Below are 12,550 nucleotides of genomic sequence, written 5' to 3'. Positions count from 1 at the left end.
TGCAGCAGCTGGCGCTTCCAGGCTCAGGTCAGGGAAGCTGAGAATAACCACTCACTGCACACAGAAGGCCCTGCCTGCATAGGTATCATGTTATAACCCTAAGAAGCAGGCGAGGAATATTATCCTCCCCATTTCACAGATAAGGAAAATTAGGCTCAGAGAGGTTAAGTGGTTTGCCCAGAGCCAGAGTGCTGGGCAGTGGCAGGGCTGACGCCAGACCACGTGAATCCACAGCCCGCCCCAGTTACCCCGGCTCTCGGCTTGCTTCAGACCAGGGCTCCAGGGATGGCAGAACCACTTTCCTCATGCCCCTCTTTCCTCCAGGGCAGCTTCTCCCCATGGCTCCAGAAGCTTTCTTCTTCCAGGCCTAGATGCTTTTGTCACCTGTCCCTGCCAGCCCCTCCCAGCTGTGCCAGTGGTGGTCAGGGCCCCCACTAGGTAAAAAGAGGCAGGGCTGTGCCAGATGGAAGCTGCCACAGGAGGCTCGCTTTGGTACAGCACTCAGCATCTGTGCCTGCATCTTGGCCCAAAGAGGACACGTTCCCCTCACCCCCGAGAACAGGGAGTTCATCCAACCTCCCTTCCTTGAGAGCCAGGCAGCGAGGCGCTGCGGGGCCTTGTGCGTGTGCGCAGAAGCCCTTCAGAGCCTTGCCTACACACGCGCCATGTGGCAGCCCTATGCCCGGCTCAGGCCTCACGACACTCTGTGGGGTGGCACCATCACAGATGAGGAGCCAGAGGCTCAGAGATAAGTCACATGACATGAAAGTAGCAGGTCAGGACCAGAATCCTGATTTCTCTACTACCTGAGCTATATAAGGAATCACAGACTCCCGGAGAAGGGCCCTTAGAGGTTATGCAATCCACTCGCTGGGGTGGGGCTGAAGACACCTGTCCAAGGTCACACAGCTCCTGAGTGACAATGAAAGTAGTTTTCCACAACTCCCATTATGTATGTGCTGGCATATTGCCACAAATCTGGTTAGTTCCAAGATAAATAAAACTTGTGTTGAACATTGTAGTAGACTTTTTAAAAAAATGTGTTTGAGGTTAGTGTGGTCCACTAGAATAGTTGTCAGAAAGCCACAGACACACAAGGTGAGCCTGGCCGCCCCCGCCAAAGCACGCCTGGCCCCTGCTGTCCCTTCTCTGTGCACAGTGGCTGGTGCCCAGGCGGCGCGTTCAGTGTGTCTTCTCAAGGACGGAAAAGGGAGAGGGCTTCTAGGCTGCCTCGGTGGCACCCTCTCTTCCAGGGTAGCTCAGGTCTAGAGCTGGAGAGAAACAGGAGCAGGAACTGAGCCCTCTGTAGGTATACCAGCACGACTCTTCCAGAAAGTGATTACCAGCTCAGACAAGTTTCCCAGCTCTTTTGAGCATCAGTGTGCTCATCTGTAGAATGAGATAACGGTGATATCATTGTAGAGTCTTCATCAGGATCAGTCGCGATGGAGGTAGAGCTTGGGGTACAATAAACCACACTGACGATGAAGACGAAGATGGAGGGGTTCTGAGCAGGGATGGCACTGACTGTACGGGCATAAACGAGGGCCAGCCCGACTGCATGAAACAAGGTCCTCTGAGCCTGAGAGCTGACGCATGCCGCGCGCACGTGCATTTCCCTCCACCCCCCAACACAGCACGAGGGGAGGTCGTGGGTTTTGCAGTCCACCAGACCCGGGTTTGAATTTAGGCTCAGCCACTTCCTGTATGACGCTTAGCCCTGAGCCTCCCTTTAGTCCCCTGCCCCCCAAATGATGGCCAGTAGCCACAGGCAACTATTGAAATTAAAAATTACATTTTGGCTTCTCAGTCACAGCTGGCCATGCTTGAAGGGCTCAAAGTCACATCTGACTAGTGGCTCCCGAGTGGGACACAGCAGAACAGATCTCTCCTCACAGAGACGGGTTAGTGTGGCTCACCTGTGACCTGAGTGTGGCCGTGCTGTCTGTACGTGGGATGCCGACCGGGGCAGAGGGCGATGGGGGAGTCCTGCTGGGAGGACTCCGGCTAAGCCCTGAGTCCCTTCCTCACTTGGTCTAAGCTGTGCTCTTCCTTACAAGGCAGATGTACTGCTGGGCCCAGCTGCTGTGACTGCAGTTCTGGGCTATTGACTTACCTTGTGACTGAGTGATGTCACCTCCTGGAACCTCGATTTCTTTCTTTCTTTCTTTTTCTTTTTTGGTCTTTTTAGGGCTGTACCTGTGGCATATGGAAGTTCCCAGGCTAAGGGTCAAATCAGAGCTGCACCTGCCAGCCACAGCCAGAGCCACAGCCACAGCCATAGCCACAGCCACAGCAACACAGGATCCGAGCTGCGTCTGTGACCTACACCACAGCTCATGGCAACGCCAGATCCTTAACCCACTGAGGGAGGCCAGGGATCGAACCCAAGTCCTCATGGATACTAGTCCAGTTCAACACTGCTGGGCCAGGATGGAAGCTCCTTGGAACCTCAGTTTCTTCATTTGCAACATAATAATTCGTGTTCCTTCGGGCTCAGAGCAATGCTGCCAGAACCAAGCAAGGAAATGATTGCAAGTGCTCTGAAGTGTGGGGACCATGGAGTCACAGGGACATATGGTGGGGAAGGAAAGCCTCTATCCGGTGTTAAAAACTAGACTGCAATCCTACCTCCCACTAGCGGAGGACCCTTAAGTCCTCGGGAGGCCGCGTCTGCGTTCCCTCACTGTAAAACTGACAAGGAAGGTCCTCACTCTACACTCGCACGTTCCTGGGAGGGTCTGGGACGGACGTGAACGGGATCTGAAGGCAGCAGGGTGCCACTCAGGAGTAAGGCATTGTGGGACCCCTGCTCCTGTACAAAACGAGGGAGGCCAAGTGAAGCCAAGCATCTGGCGCCTCCTCCCCTGTCTGTGCCCCACCTGCCTGAGAGCCCTGCTCCCAGCGGGGGAGGCCTCTCCTGCTCCAAGCAAGGGACCAGGTTAGGACAGAAACGGGGGCACCAAATGGGCCAAGACAGCCTGTTCTGCTGATGCCAGAACAAGGCACCAAGTCCACCGCGGCCACACGGCCAGGACTTTGGAGCACGGTCACATCCGGGACGTTTGCCTGCATCTGTGACATGTCCCTTGGGCTGTAGGATCTTGCTCCAGGTGGCTCCTCCGTGCAGCAGGGAGCAGCATAAACAGCATGTGCCAGGCATGCAGGCTCCAGCTCTGCTCCTGGTTTTGCGGTTCATCCCATCATACAGCAGGTGTTCCCTGGATACCAGACAGGTGCCAGACACCAAGGAATTGGGGAATGGAGAGATGGCTAATACAGGATCCGGCCCTCCAGGGACTCCCTCTTTTCCATCTTCCAGCCCCTACAGAAGCCCATGCTTCAGAAGCACTCAGTGGGATCTCTGCACTAGGTTAGGGACCACCCTAGCTTTGGGGCCCTTGATAATACATGTGCTGCTTTTACTGAGCATTTCCTACATGCCATGACCATCTCCCATGCATTACTACTAATCTCCACGATTATCCTAAAAGTTTTCATTACCTCTAATTCATAGATTAAAAAAAAAAATCAAGGTACAGAAAAGTGAGCATGCCCAAAACACACTTCTAACGAGGGACAAAGCAGGGATTTGAACTCAGATCTGAAAGTCAGGCTCTGAATCCCTTTTGGTTGAATCCAGTGTTCAATTCCTGGGAAGCACTTCATAACAGTAATTACTAGTAACAGTAGTTACTATGAGAATATTTCTCAAACACATCAAATCTCCCTCATGAAGAAGACAAGAAAAAAAAAAAAAAAGAAAGAAAAGAAACACAGGATTTAAAGGCACCTTAGGTCTTGCGTTTGGATGGGCACCAGGTTTCTGGTAACTGTTTCTCATATACCACTTGCCTGGCCAGCATCCCCCAGGAGCAGGCATCACACACTGTTTTAGCCTCATATTGCCCTGACCTTTATAGCATCTGGCATGGGACCAAGTACAAAATGGGACTCATAGACTCTAGAAATTCAGGTCTGAAGGATGTGCCAGGCTAACTGTGTGTGTGTGTGTGTGTGTGTGTGTGTGTGTGTGTTAACAGAAAGGATAATGCACAGCTCTTGCCCTTGAAAGGGTCACAGTTTAGCGAGGGAGGATCTTAAGTCATCCAGTGACAATCTAATAATCCCAGGCTCCCAAACCCACACACGCTCTTACCTGACATCTCTCACCCCCACAGTCATGCGTGCACGCACATTTCACTCTGGTTCCCTGGGCTCACAGGCAGCTCCAGCCCTGGCCTCTCTGGAAAAGCTGGCTTTGGTCTGGACCCTGTGTGGAGCTCAGAGGTTTCAGCCTTAAACCGAGTGAAAAGCCATTTGGTCCTGTGCCAGCCCCATGGGCCCCCTTCCCCACCCCCTGCCCATTTTCATCAGACCCTCCTGACGGCAGGGCTACGAAGTCTCCCCTGGAGGGGACTGTGGGTCCCTGGACTGACCTTGTCCTGATGTGTTTGATCAGCTGTTTCTGGCCTGCGCTGGGGGAACCGGTGCAAGACGAGCCGGCAGGAGTGGTGTTTGATCAGAGCAGCTGGGGAGCTCCGGGCTGGGCTGGCTGCTGTCAGCCTTCTGCCCCGCTCTCCTCGGAGGACAAAGAAAGGAGGATGGTCTGATGGACCAGCCCACGGGCACGAGGGGGACAGGCGGGCTGGCAGGGCTGAGAGGCGGGAGCTGGGTTCTGCCTGAGGGCATGAGGACAAGGGAGAGGAGCATGGCAGGTTCCTGGCTGAGTAGCAGCAACACCTACCGGGGCTCTCTGGTGCCGGCGTGGGGGCCACAAGTGTCCTGGTGGATGTGGGACCTGCGCTCCGGTAGCACAGCGAGGCGGAGCCGAAGATGGGACAGGTGCAGGAGAGAGAGCCTCAAGAAGGGTCACGGGGTGGACTTGGCTTCCATGCCCGTGTCCTAGCGCTTCTCTTCACAGCACAATCCTGAGCCTGAGTGTTTCCCAACAAAAGGTGAAGACCTTGGTCTAGACAAGCGGAGCCACAGGCTACTTCTCCTTTTTCACCCAAACACAAGCCTGGCAGTAGCTTGAGGAGAGTAAGATAGACAGTGACCCTAGGTGCTCCCGCGCGAGGTGGGAAGGGCGGAAGTCCTCACATACCCAGTCCTCCCATCTCCCTCGCTCTCGCTGGCGGTGCTCCCAGCTGACATCCAGCTTGTGCCTCTCCTGACCTGATGGCTCGGCTGTGGTGCCAAGGAGCTGAGTCCCACTCTGACCTGGGAGGCCCAGTCCCCCTCTTACTACCAGTCACCCCGGTCTGGGACAGAGGCTCTGGTTTACTATGGTGCCACCTCCAGAGCCCCATCTAACCTTGGCCTGGGGCCCCCCTGCCCTCTGGCCAAGCCCCCACCTCAGACACAGCAGGCCTCCTGCCTTCCTGGGCCCTCTTTCCCCAGGATCTTTTATTTATTTATTTTTGGCCTTTTTTAGGGCCACACCCATGACATCTGGAGGTTCCCAGCCTAGGGGTCGAACGGGAGCCGTAGCTGTTGGCCTATGTCACAGCCACAGCAACACTGGATTCAAGCTGCATCTGCAACCACAGCTCCTATCAAGCCTGGATCCTTAACCCAATGAGTGAGGCCAGAGATGGAGCCCACGTCCTCATGGAGGCTAGTCGGGTTTGTTAACCGCTGAGCCGCGATGGGAACTCCAACAGTGCCTTTCCTTCTCACACTCATTGTTAGGAGTGATGAGCCCAAGGTCTATTCAGACGCCTCCCTTTCCGCTCTGCTGCTCTGCTCCCTGCGGCCAGTGCCCCATCCAGGCCTAAGGGAATCGCCCGTTTCCTACTTCTGCTCCCTCCCTCGTGACCCTCCCTTCACCTGTGCACACACTCACCTTCATGGCTGGAGCCCGGCTGCAGGGATGCTCTCAGGACTGTGGGTCCAGGTATGAGAGACAGCTCCAGCTTCCCTCTCCAAAGACGCTGCTTAGGCAGCAAGGCATTCTGTCCTAAAGGCCCTATGGGCTCTAGGCAAGGGTCAGCCCGTGCTACTCCAGGACGGCCCCGGGGACGCGAGCACCCCCACCCCTGCTTTCCCAGCCTCAGGGAGCCTCTGAGCTTAGGGGGCTCCGGGATCTGACGTTCCCCCTTGCCTTACCCCCAGGACTCTCACTGTGCAAATTATGTACATCCTATCTGGGCATCTGCCTCTCTGGTTTCCTTGTTGGCTGCCAGCAATGTGACATTTTCAGCTGTTCACCACGAGAGGTTTCTGCTTATTTTATAGTTATCAGCTCAGCACTTTGCGCTCTGGGGGCAGCTGAGATTCAAGAGATAAATGAAAAGTGGGTGTTAAGCGGACCTCTAAGGATTCAGAGAAAGAGAAAGAGAGGAAGAAGGGAGACACGCCAAGGTTCAGACATGAAGGTGCGCTCTCCCTGGGGCTCGAAAGGCCGGAGAACTCGGCTGAGCTGTGCTGAAGAGCACCCTAAAATTCTCAACTCCAAATTCATGAAAGCCAGGCTTTTACTTAGTATTCCAATTCTGTGGGAGTAAACACAATCTCCTTCCACTTGTGGACGGGAGGAGGGAGCTCAGAGAGGCATCCTGAGGTCCCATAGTCACAAAGTGGCATAGCTGGCATGGAAGGGACGCCAAAGCCCGTCTCTGAAACGCTGCACCACCCTTGCTCCCTGGGAATGAGGGTTTAAAAAATGAGACTCCACACGACAGGAGAGCTTTTTGTCCTCCAAGGCTGTGCTAACACAGCCCAAAGGTACACACTAGCCCCTAGGAAACCAGGCTGATCAAGCCTGGTCCCATTTGACAGTTGCCCAGAACCAAAGAGGAAGTGGGTCTATATTGTCACAGTCCTTTTGAAACTCATGCAGCAGAATTTTTTTTTCAAAGTACATATTTTATTTATACAGAGTAGTGCAAGTTGAACAGGAACAAAGGTCTGTAATCCCATTTATACAGCATCACGTGCTGGCTAGTTGTCCCGACCATGGCTGGTCAGGTGTGGCTGGTCTTTGTTAAGGGAGATGACGAAACATTTCCATGATCTGGAAGCAATCTAAATTAGCCCAAGGGATAATTTTTTTTTTTTTTTTTTAAATAATGTAGTCCCCAGCCATATGTGCAGCAAGTTTCTGAGTTCTGGCTGTGCTTCTGAGCTTTTGGCCCAGGTCCTACCAGCCCCAGGGTTCTCCATGGCATCAAAACACTCCCTTCAACCCCAAAGCTTTCCTCACTCCCATTTCCTCCCTACCTCCCAGGGCAACGCACAGGGGCAAGTGAAGCGGGGCTGCGGCTGCTGAATTCCCTTGGGAGGACTGATGAAAGGGCCCAGGATTCTTTCCATCGCTGTCCAACTTCCTAGTCCCAATTTAACAGAAATGCTGCTTGCCCCCTAGAACCAGCCTATGTAAGGCTGGCAGTTCCTCTATCCTTCAGTCAATTCGCAGATCTTGGGCACATGAGATTTAAAGGCACCCCGACCCAACACACGTATCACTATGTCATCAGCCCATGGGGGCCGCACCGTGAACAACGTATGGAAGCTCTCTGGGCCCATCTGAGCTTTCTCCCCGATTTCGCCCACGAGCAGAGAACAGGGCCCTTGTCTCCGCATTGACCCGTTTGACTGGATCTAGTTCATCCTCAGCCCCAACTATCAGGGCTCTTCCCTGGGGGAGGAGCCGAAGCACGGGCCATGCTGGTGGGAGGGGAGAGGCAGACTGCGTCCTCAGAGAGGACCTAAATGACCAGGGGAACCTGGCACTCGCACCGCAGAATGTGGCACTTGCTGGGCTCAAAGCTTTCCAAGCACAAAGCTTCTGAGGCAGAAGTGTCAAGCTTCCTAGAATAAACGAGACCTTTGTCTTCTGCTCACACACCCGCACAGCCCCCTTTCTGCGGCAATCCTTGCTCTTGAGCCATCTGTTCGCTGCCTCTCACTCACCTGGGATGGGCACACGCCATTCCTAAGTCACCCCTGCTATTCCCACAGACGCAGGCTCCAGCTTGGAATCTGTCCGCCTTTCCCTCCCCACCAGATGTTTCATGAGCTCTGGGAGCAGAGGAGGGTTGGAGCCCACTGAACAAATCCAGCTGTTCCAAGGAGTCCACAGACCCCTCCACGTCACTGCAAAGGTCCCAGGGTTCAGCTGTGAAGCCAGAAGGGTGCTGACAGACAGAGAGAATATCACCGCCACGTGAAAGCAGGTGATGTGCCCAGGGGACCTCGATAACGTCCTCTGTGGCTGCAATTCAGGGGGCCTCTTGCTCAGAAGTGGAAGAAGACAATAAAATGGCCAAGGAGAGCTGGAGGACAATCTTCCCCCAAGGAAACCCACACTTGGGCATCTCTGGAAGGCGGCGCTGGAGACTCACTGCCGACACGGCCCCCGGCAGAGGGCCACTTGGAGCAGACTACACAACTCCAGACAGTCCCTCCCCTCACTGGAGGCGAGAGCAGCGCGGCTCGTGCCTCCTGCTGGCTGGGCCGCGGGGCAGGAGGGCAGCGAGCGGCAAGTCCCACTTCTCTGTCTGCTCCCGGGAAGAGACGTTGCGAGTCTGGTGATTCTGAGGAAAACGAGTGTCCTGCCACAATCTGCGTCGCCGTCAGAAACCTGAGAAGGGGCTTCTCAGAACTGGAAAGGATCTGAAAGTTGGGTTTAGAGCTTACAGCTATCTTTATCTTTTTAAAAATCACTTTTCTCTACAAGTCTCCAGCAATTATTTTTAAGTTTACTTTAGTTTTTGCCTGGAGGAAGTGTTGATGACATTGCAACTGCCACCAGCCACGTGCCCGTGCGGGGCCTGGCCTCCACACAGTGTGCTGGAAGCGCAGCCACTCTGCTCCTTCGGGGGGTGTTACCTGGTGCCGAGGGGGCAGTCAGCCCATCTCATCACTCGCAGATCAAGAGCAATGCTGGTCTGACAGCTCACGGGACTGACAAACCTCAAGAAGACAGAGACAGCCTTGGCAGAGGCAGTGCAGGCCTCACGGGGAGGCAAAGTCTTAAAGGTTTGAGCACCATCTTCTGGTCAGTTACTGGCTTTTGAGGCCACTGTGCCTCTGAAAACTTCATTTACTTCTGAATGAGAAGATACCTGAGCTGCCAAGCTCAAGTGACTTGCATACCAAATGTGCCCGCAACCAGAGGCAGGACGGGCACAGAGCAGGAGGGCAGCCAGCGGACACACGGGCCAGTGTGGGGGTCCACCTCCTGTCCTTCCAGCGGTGTGTGGCAGCAATAAAAGTACCAACCGCGACCCACGTCGACCCCCTTCCCCTGCCTGTACCTGGTGATGTGACATGTGCTTAGAAAGAAGGGTGGGCCTGTCTTCGGCCAGCCTGTATTTTGAGGGTGCGTGGTCGAACCCCCTTGGCAGGGGGCCAGCCACACAAAGGCCAGGAGCCGCCTGGGGTGTAAACACGGCGAGCAGCAGACTTCAACCTTCTAGCATCAAGGAAAGGAAGATAAATGTTAGTCATTCCCTCCAATCGGCGGGAACCTACATCCATCTAATTGCACTTCATAATGGATTCCATAAACCATTAATTATCGGATTATATTTTAGGGACGAAGATAAAAAAGCTTTGTGAAATTCCGACTCCGAAGGCTCACTGGCCTGCAGTAACAGTGGCAGCTGGGAAGAGCACAGGCAGCAGGCTACCGACAAGGAATGGAAGACCATGGCAGGAGGACGGGCCGGGGGCCACCACGGGGGCTATGCCACTTGGCGCTGGGTCACTGGCTACGTTACATGACTTATGCGCTCCAGAGGGAAGGGGCGAGGCTCCAGGCTGGGTACAAGTTTCAGGCTTCGATTAGGGAAAGGGGTGGGGACACCATGGAGAAGCTGTGGGAGGCAGAACACCACAAAGAGTGTCCTGGCAGGGCGGAGGGGTCCCTGCAGCGAGATGCCTCCCATGAAGCCCTTCCAGCAGCATGTTCCAAAGGCTTCCTCGTGGGGAAGGCTGACCATACCAATGAGATGGGACTCACGAGGTGGGACTCAGCACGGAAATGAGGCCTCCCTGTGTTAACATGCTGCTACCTGTCCTACTGTCACCATGAGGGGCACTGGAAGGATGAGAGAAGGGGCCAAGCGCACTCAAGCCTGGGGGTCTGTGATGCTTTTCTCTTTTTCTTTTTCTTTTTTTTTGTCTTTTTAGCTATTTCTTGGGCCGCTCCCGCGGCATATGGAGGTTCCCAGGCTAGGGGTCCAATTGGAGCTGTAGCCACCGGCCTACGCCAGAGCCACAGCAACGCAGGATCCGAGCCGTGTCTGCAACCTACACCACAGCTCACGGCAACACCAGATCCTTAACCCACTGAGCAAGGGCAGGGACTGAACCCGCAACCCCATGGTTCCTGGTCGGATTCGTTAATCACTGCGTCACGAAGGGAAATCCGCTTTTCTCTTTTTCAAATGGCCAGAAGGCGCTGGCAGTGTCTGCAGCCCTCCTCTGTGAGCCACGGTCAGGCATGGAACTGCCAGTCTGTACACCGAGTCCCACCTCTCTAGTCATTCTGGGCACCAGCTCCTATGCCACTGCTCTTTCAGACTCGATTTCTGCCAGTGTCACAGAGCCCGTGGCAGCAGGCCTGTGGGGAACAGGTCTGCCTGCTACGGAGGGTGGTCGTGCTGGTGTCGATGGCTCTGATGATGGTTTTATGAGACAGTGAGGCTTCTGTCCATTTCCCAAGTGAGACCATCTCTGTTGGTGCCAAGATCAGACGCTCAGTACTCAGGACAGCCAGGGAGGAAGGGTCAGGGGCGAGCTGAGACACGTACTTTCTGTTGCCAATGCAGGACCTCTCTCGTGAGGAGAGCCACTCACTTGGCCTCACCACAGATCAGGGTCACGGTACCGTCCAGCAAGTCCTCCACGGTCACCGCCACAAGCTCAGAGCTGCTCTGAGATGTCTGTGAATCTGGCAATGTCACAAACACCTGCGAACCAGCGAGCTGGGTCTCCTCCAGAGTGATCACCTGCTCTGTCGCGGCCACCGGTTCTGGGGTTTGGATCACCTGAAAGGGAAAGACAGGGAGGCTGCTCTGGGCAGTGTCCAAAGCTGGCTCCCCAGAACTTACATGGTTTCCTCTCACACTGTAATGATGATAGTTATGTTTCCACCCGAGGAGAACAATTACACGTGCCTAATGGGAAGAGGCAAGTCTAACACACCAGTGATGCAAAAGAGAAGGCAGGCAAACAATTTAAATAACTCCGTGTGCTAAATTGCTATAATTTAGCTCAGTACGCCATCTCAGGGCGCCCAGACTCTATGATTACACACCAGTGACCATGGGCTCAGTTTCTCGCACCGGCTTTTCCTGTCTCGAGGATTACACTGCAGAGCTAAGTGCTGTGTGAACGGAATGCTACAGAAGGTCTGGGCCATGGAAACGGGGATGGTTTACCAGAAGCCTCGGCCTGGCAAAGGTAGCATGTCTGGACCTCAGTCAGGCTAAGAGCCTTCCTCGGAGGCCACATGGCTTTGGGGCTAATGGCTACAGGAGGAAGAACAGGGGGACGAAATGTGGCTTATATCAACCCACTCATGAGGCTCAATGGCCACATACAGCCCTTCCAAATCAGCATCATCTGTTAAAGATGACTTTGGCACCTCAAGGAGAACGAGTCTGTGGTTAAGTGTACTTAACTGAGGCACCCAGCTCCTGCCTGAACCTCCGAGTGGATGCTTCTGAGCCATGGAGCTCAGGACAGCTTCACGCTGTCGATCTGGAGGGCCCAGAGGGCACAGCCACCCTGGCTCTCAAGGGCCGGCCAAGAGCACGAAGTGCTGTCCACTGGGCCCGCATGGGCGGAACGGGGGACGCCCGGCCCAGCCACGTCTGTGCGGGGTGGGGAAGAGACCAGCTGTGATGTTCAGCCAGAGACCCTCTAGGACAGCAGTTTTCGAACGGCTTTTCTTTTTCTTTCAGCAGCGGCATCTCCCCCTAACCCGCCAGCCGAGCATGTCTTACCAAGAATCCTAGTACATAACAAAGACGAAAGGCAGTGTTTGTCGACACGCAGCAGGAATAGCGCCCTAAGGCCTGCCCACCTGCCCTGCCCTCCGCTCCCCAGAGGCCTGCAGGAACACGGCTGTGAGGGACGGCTCTACCGGACAGGCCGGGGGCAGCCCAGCTAGTCACAGCTCCTCTCCAGTCCATCCCCACATTACTGTCAACTGATGGCAGGGAGTGCCTTTTCCTTTCCCGCCCTCTGGAGAAGAGGGAAGAGCAGTAAAGGAACCAGAGACACAAAGAGGGGCTGGAGCGAGCACAGTTTTGCTGCAGCAGAAGAGGCGGGCTTCTCACCGGGCGGGGGTGGGGGGAGTGGTGAGAGGCCCAGGCATTCAGCATGCCCTGTGCCCAGCCCGGAGGGGCTACCACAGCGTTTCAGCTGAAGCGGGTCCCAGCAAAGAGCACATCCCCCCTCCCCAAGGCCTCCCGCAGCTCTCACCACCTCCTGCGCTGTTCTGCAGAGGGTGGGGAAGTGTATGAGTGGACAGAGGTGAAGGTCACCCTGCTTTAGGAAATTCTCACTCCAGCCTCTCTCTCTCCAGGGGCCA

General features: G+C 55.0%; 1 protein-coding gene across 7 annotated transcripts in view; it reads right to left on the bottom strand.

The window, feature by feature from the left end:
• Positions 1-6,849: 6,849 nt before the first annotated feature.
• ZBTB40 (zinc finger and BTB domain containing 40) overlaps positions 6,850-12,550 on the bottom strand; it is a 68,191-nt gene continuing 62,490 nt past the window's right edge. For 4 of the 7 annotated variants that reach the window (XM_084963272.1, XM_084963274.1, XM_021095498.2 and 1 more), the window contains one exon: positions 6,850-11,000. In XM_084963272.1, coding sequence (XP_084819398.1) covers positions 10,806-11,000 — 195 coding nt within the window. In that variant the 3' untranslated portion in view covers positions 6,850-10,805. The remainder of the gene's footprint in view (positions 11,001-12,550) is intronic. The other 3 variants (XR_014807239.1, XR_014807237.1, XR_014807238.1) reach the window with 1 other exon arrangement.

Source organism: Sus scrofa, chromosome 6, assembly GCF_054392235.1.
Source record: "Sus scrofa isolate SSC_HxYL_T2T_F1_AM1 chromosome 6, Sscrofa_HxYL_maternal_Yorkshire_Landrace_v2.0, whole genome shotgun sequence".
NCBI lineage: Eukaryota > Metazoa > Chordata > Mammalia > Artiodactyla > Suidae > Sus > Sus scrofa.
Note: the sequence above shows the minus strand (reverse complement) of the source record. Positions and strands in the feature narration are given on the sequence as shown.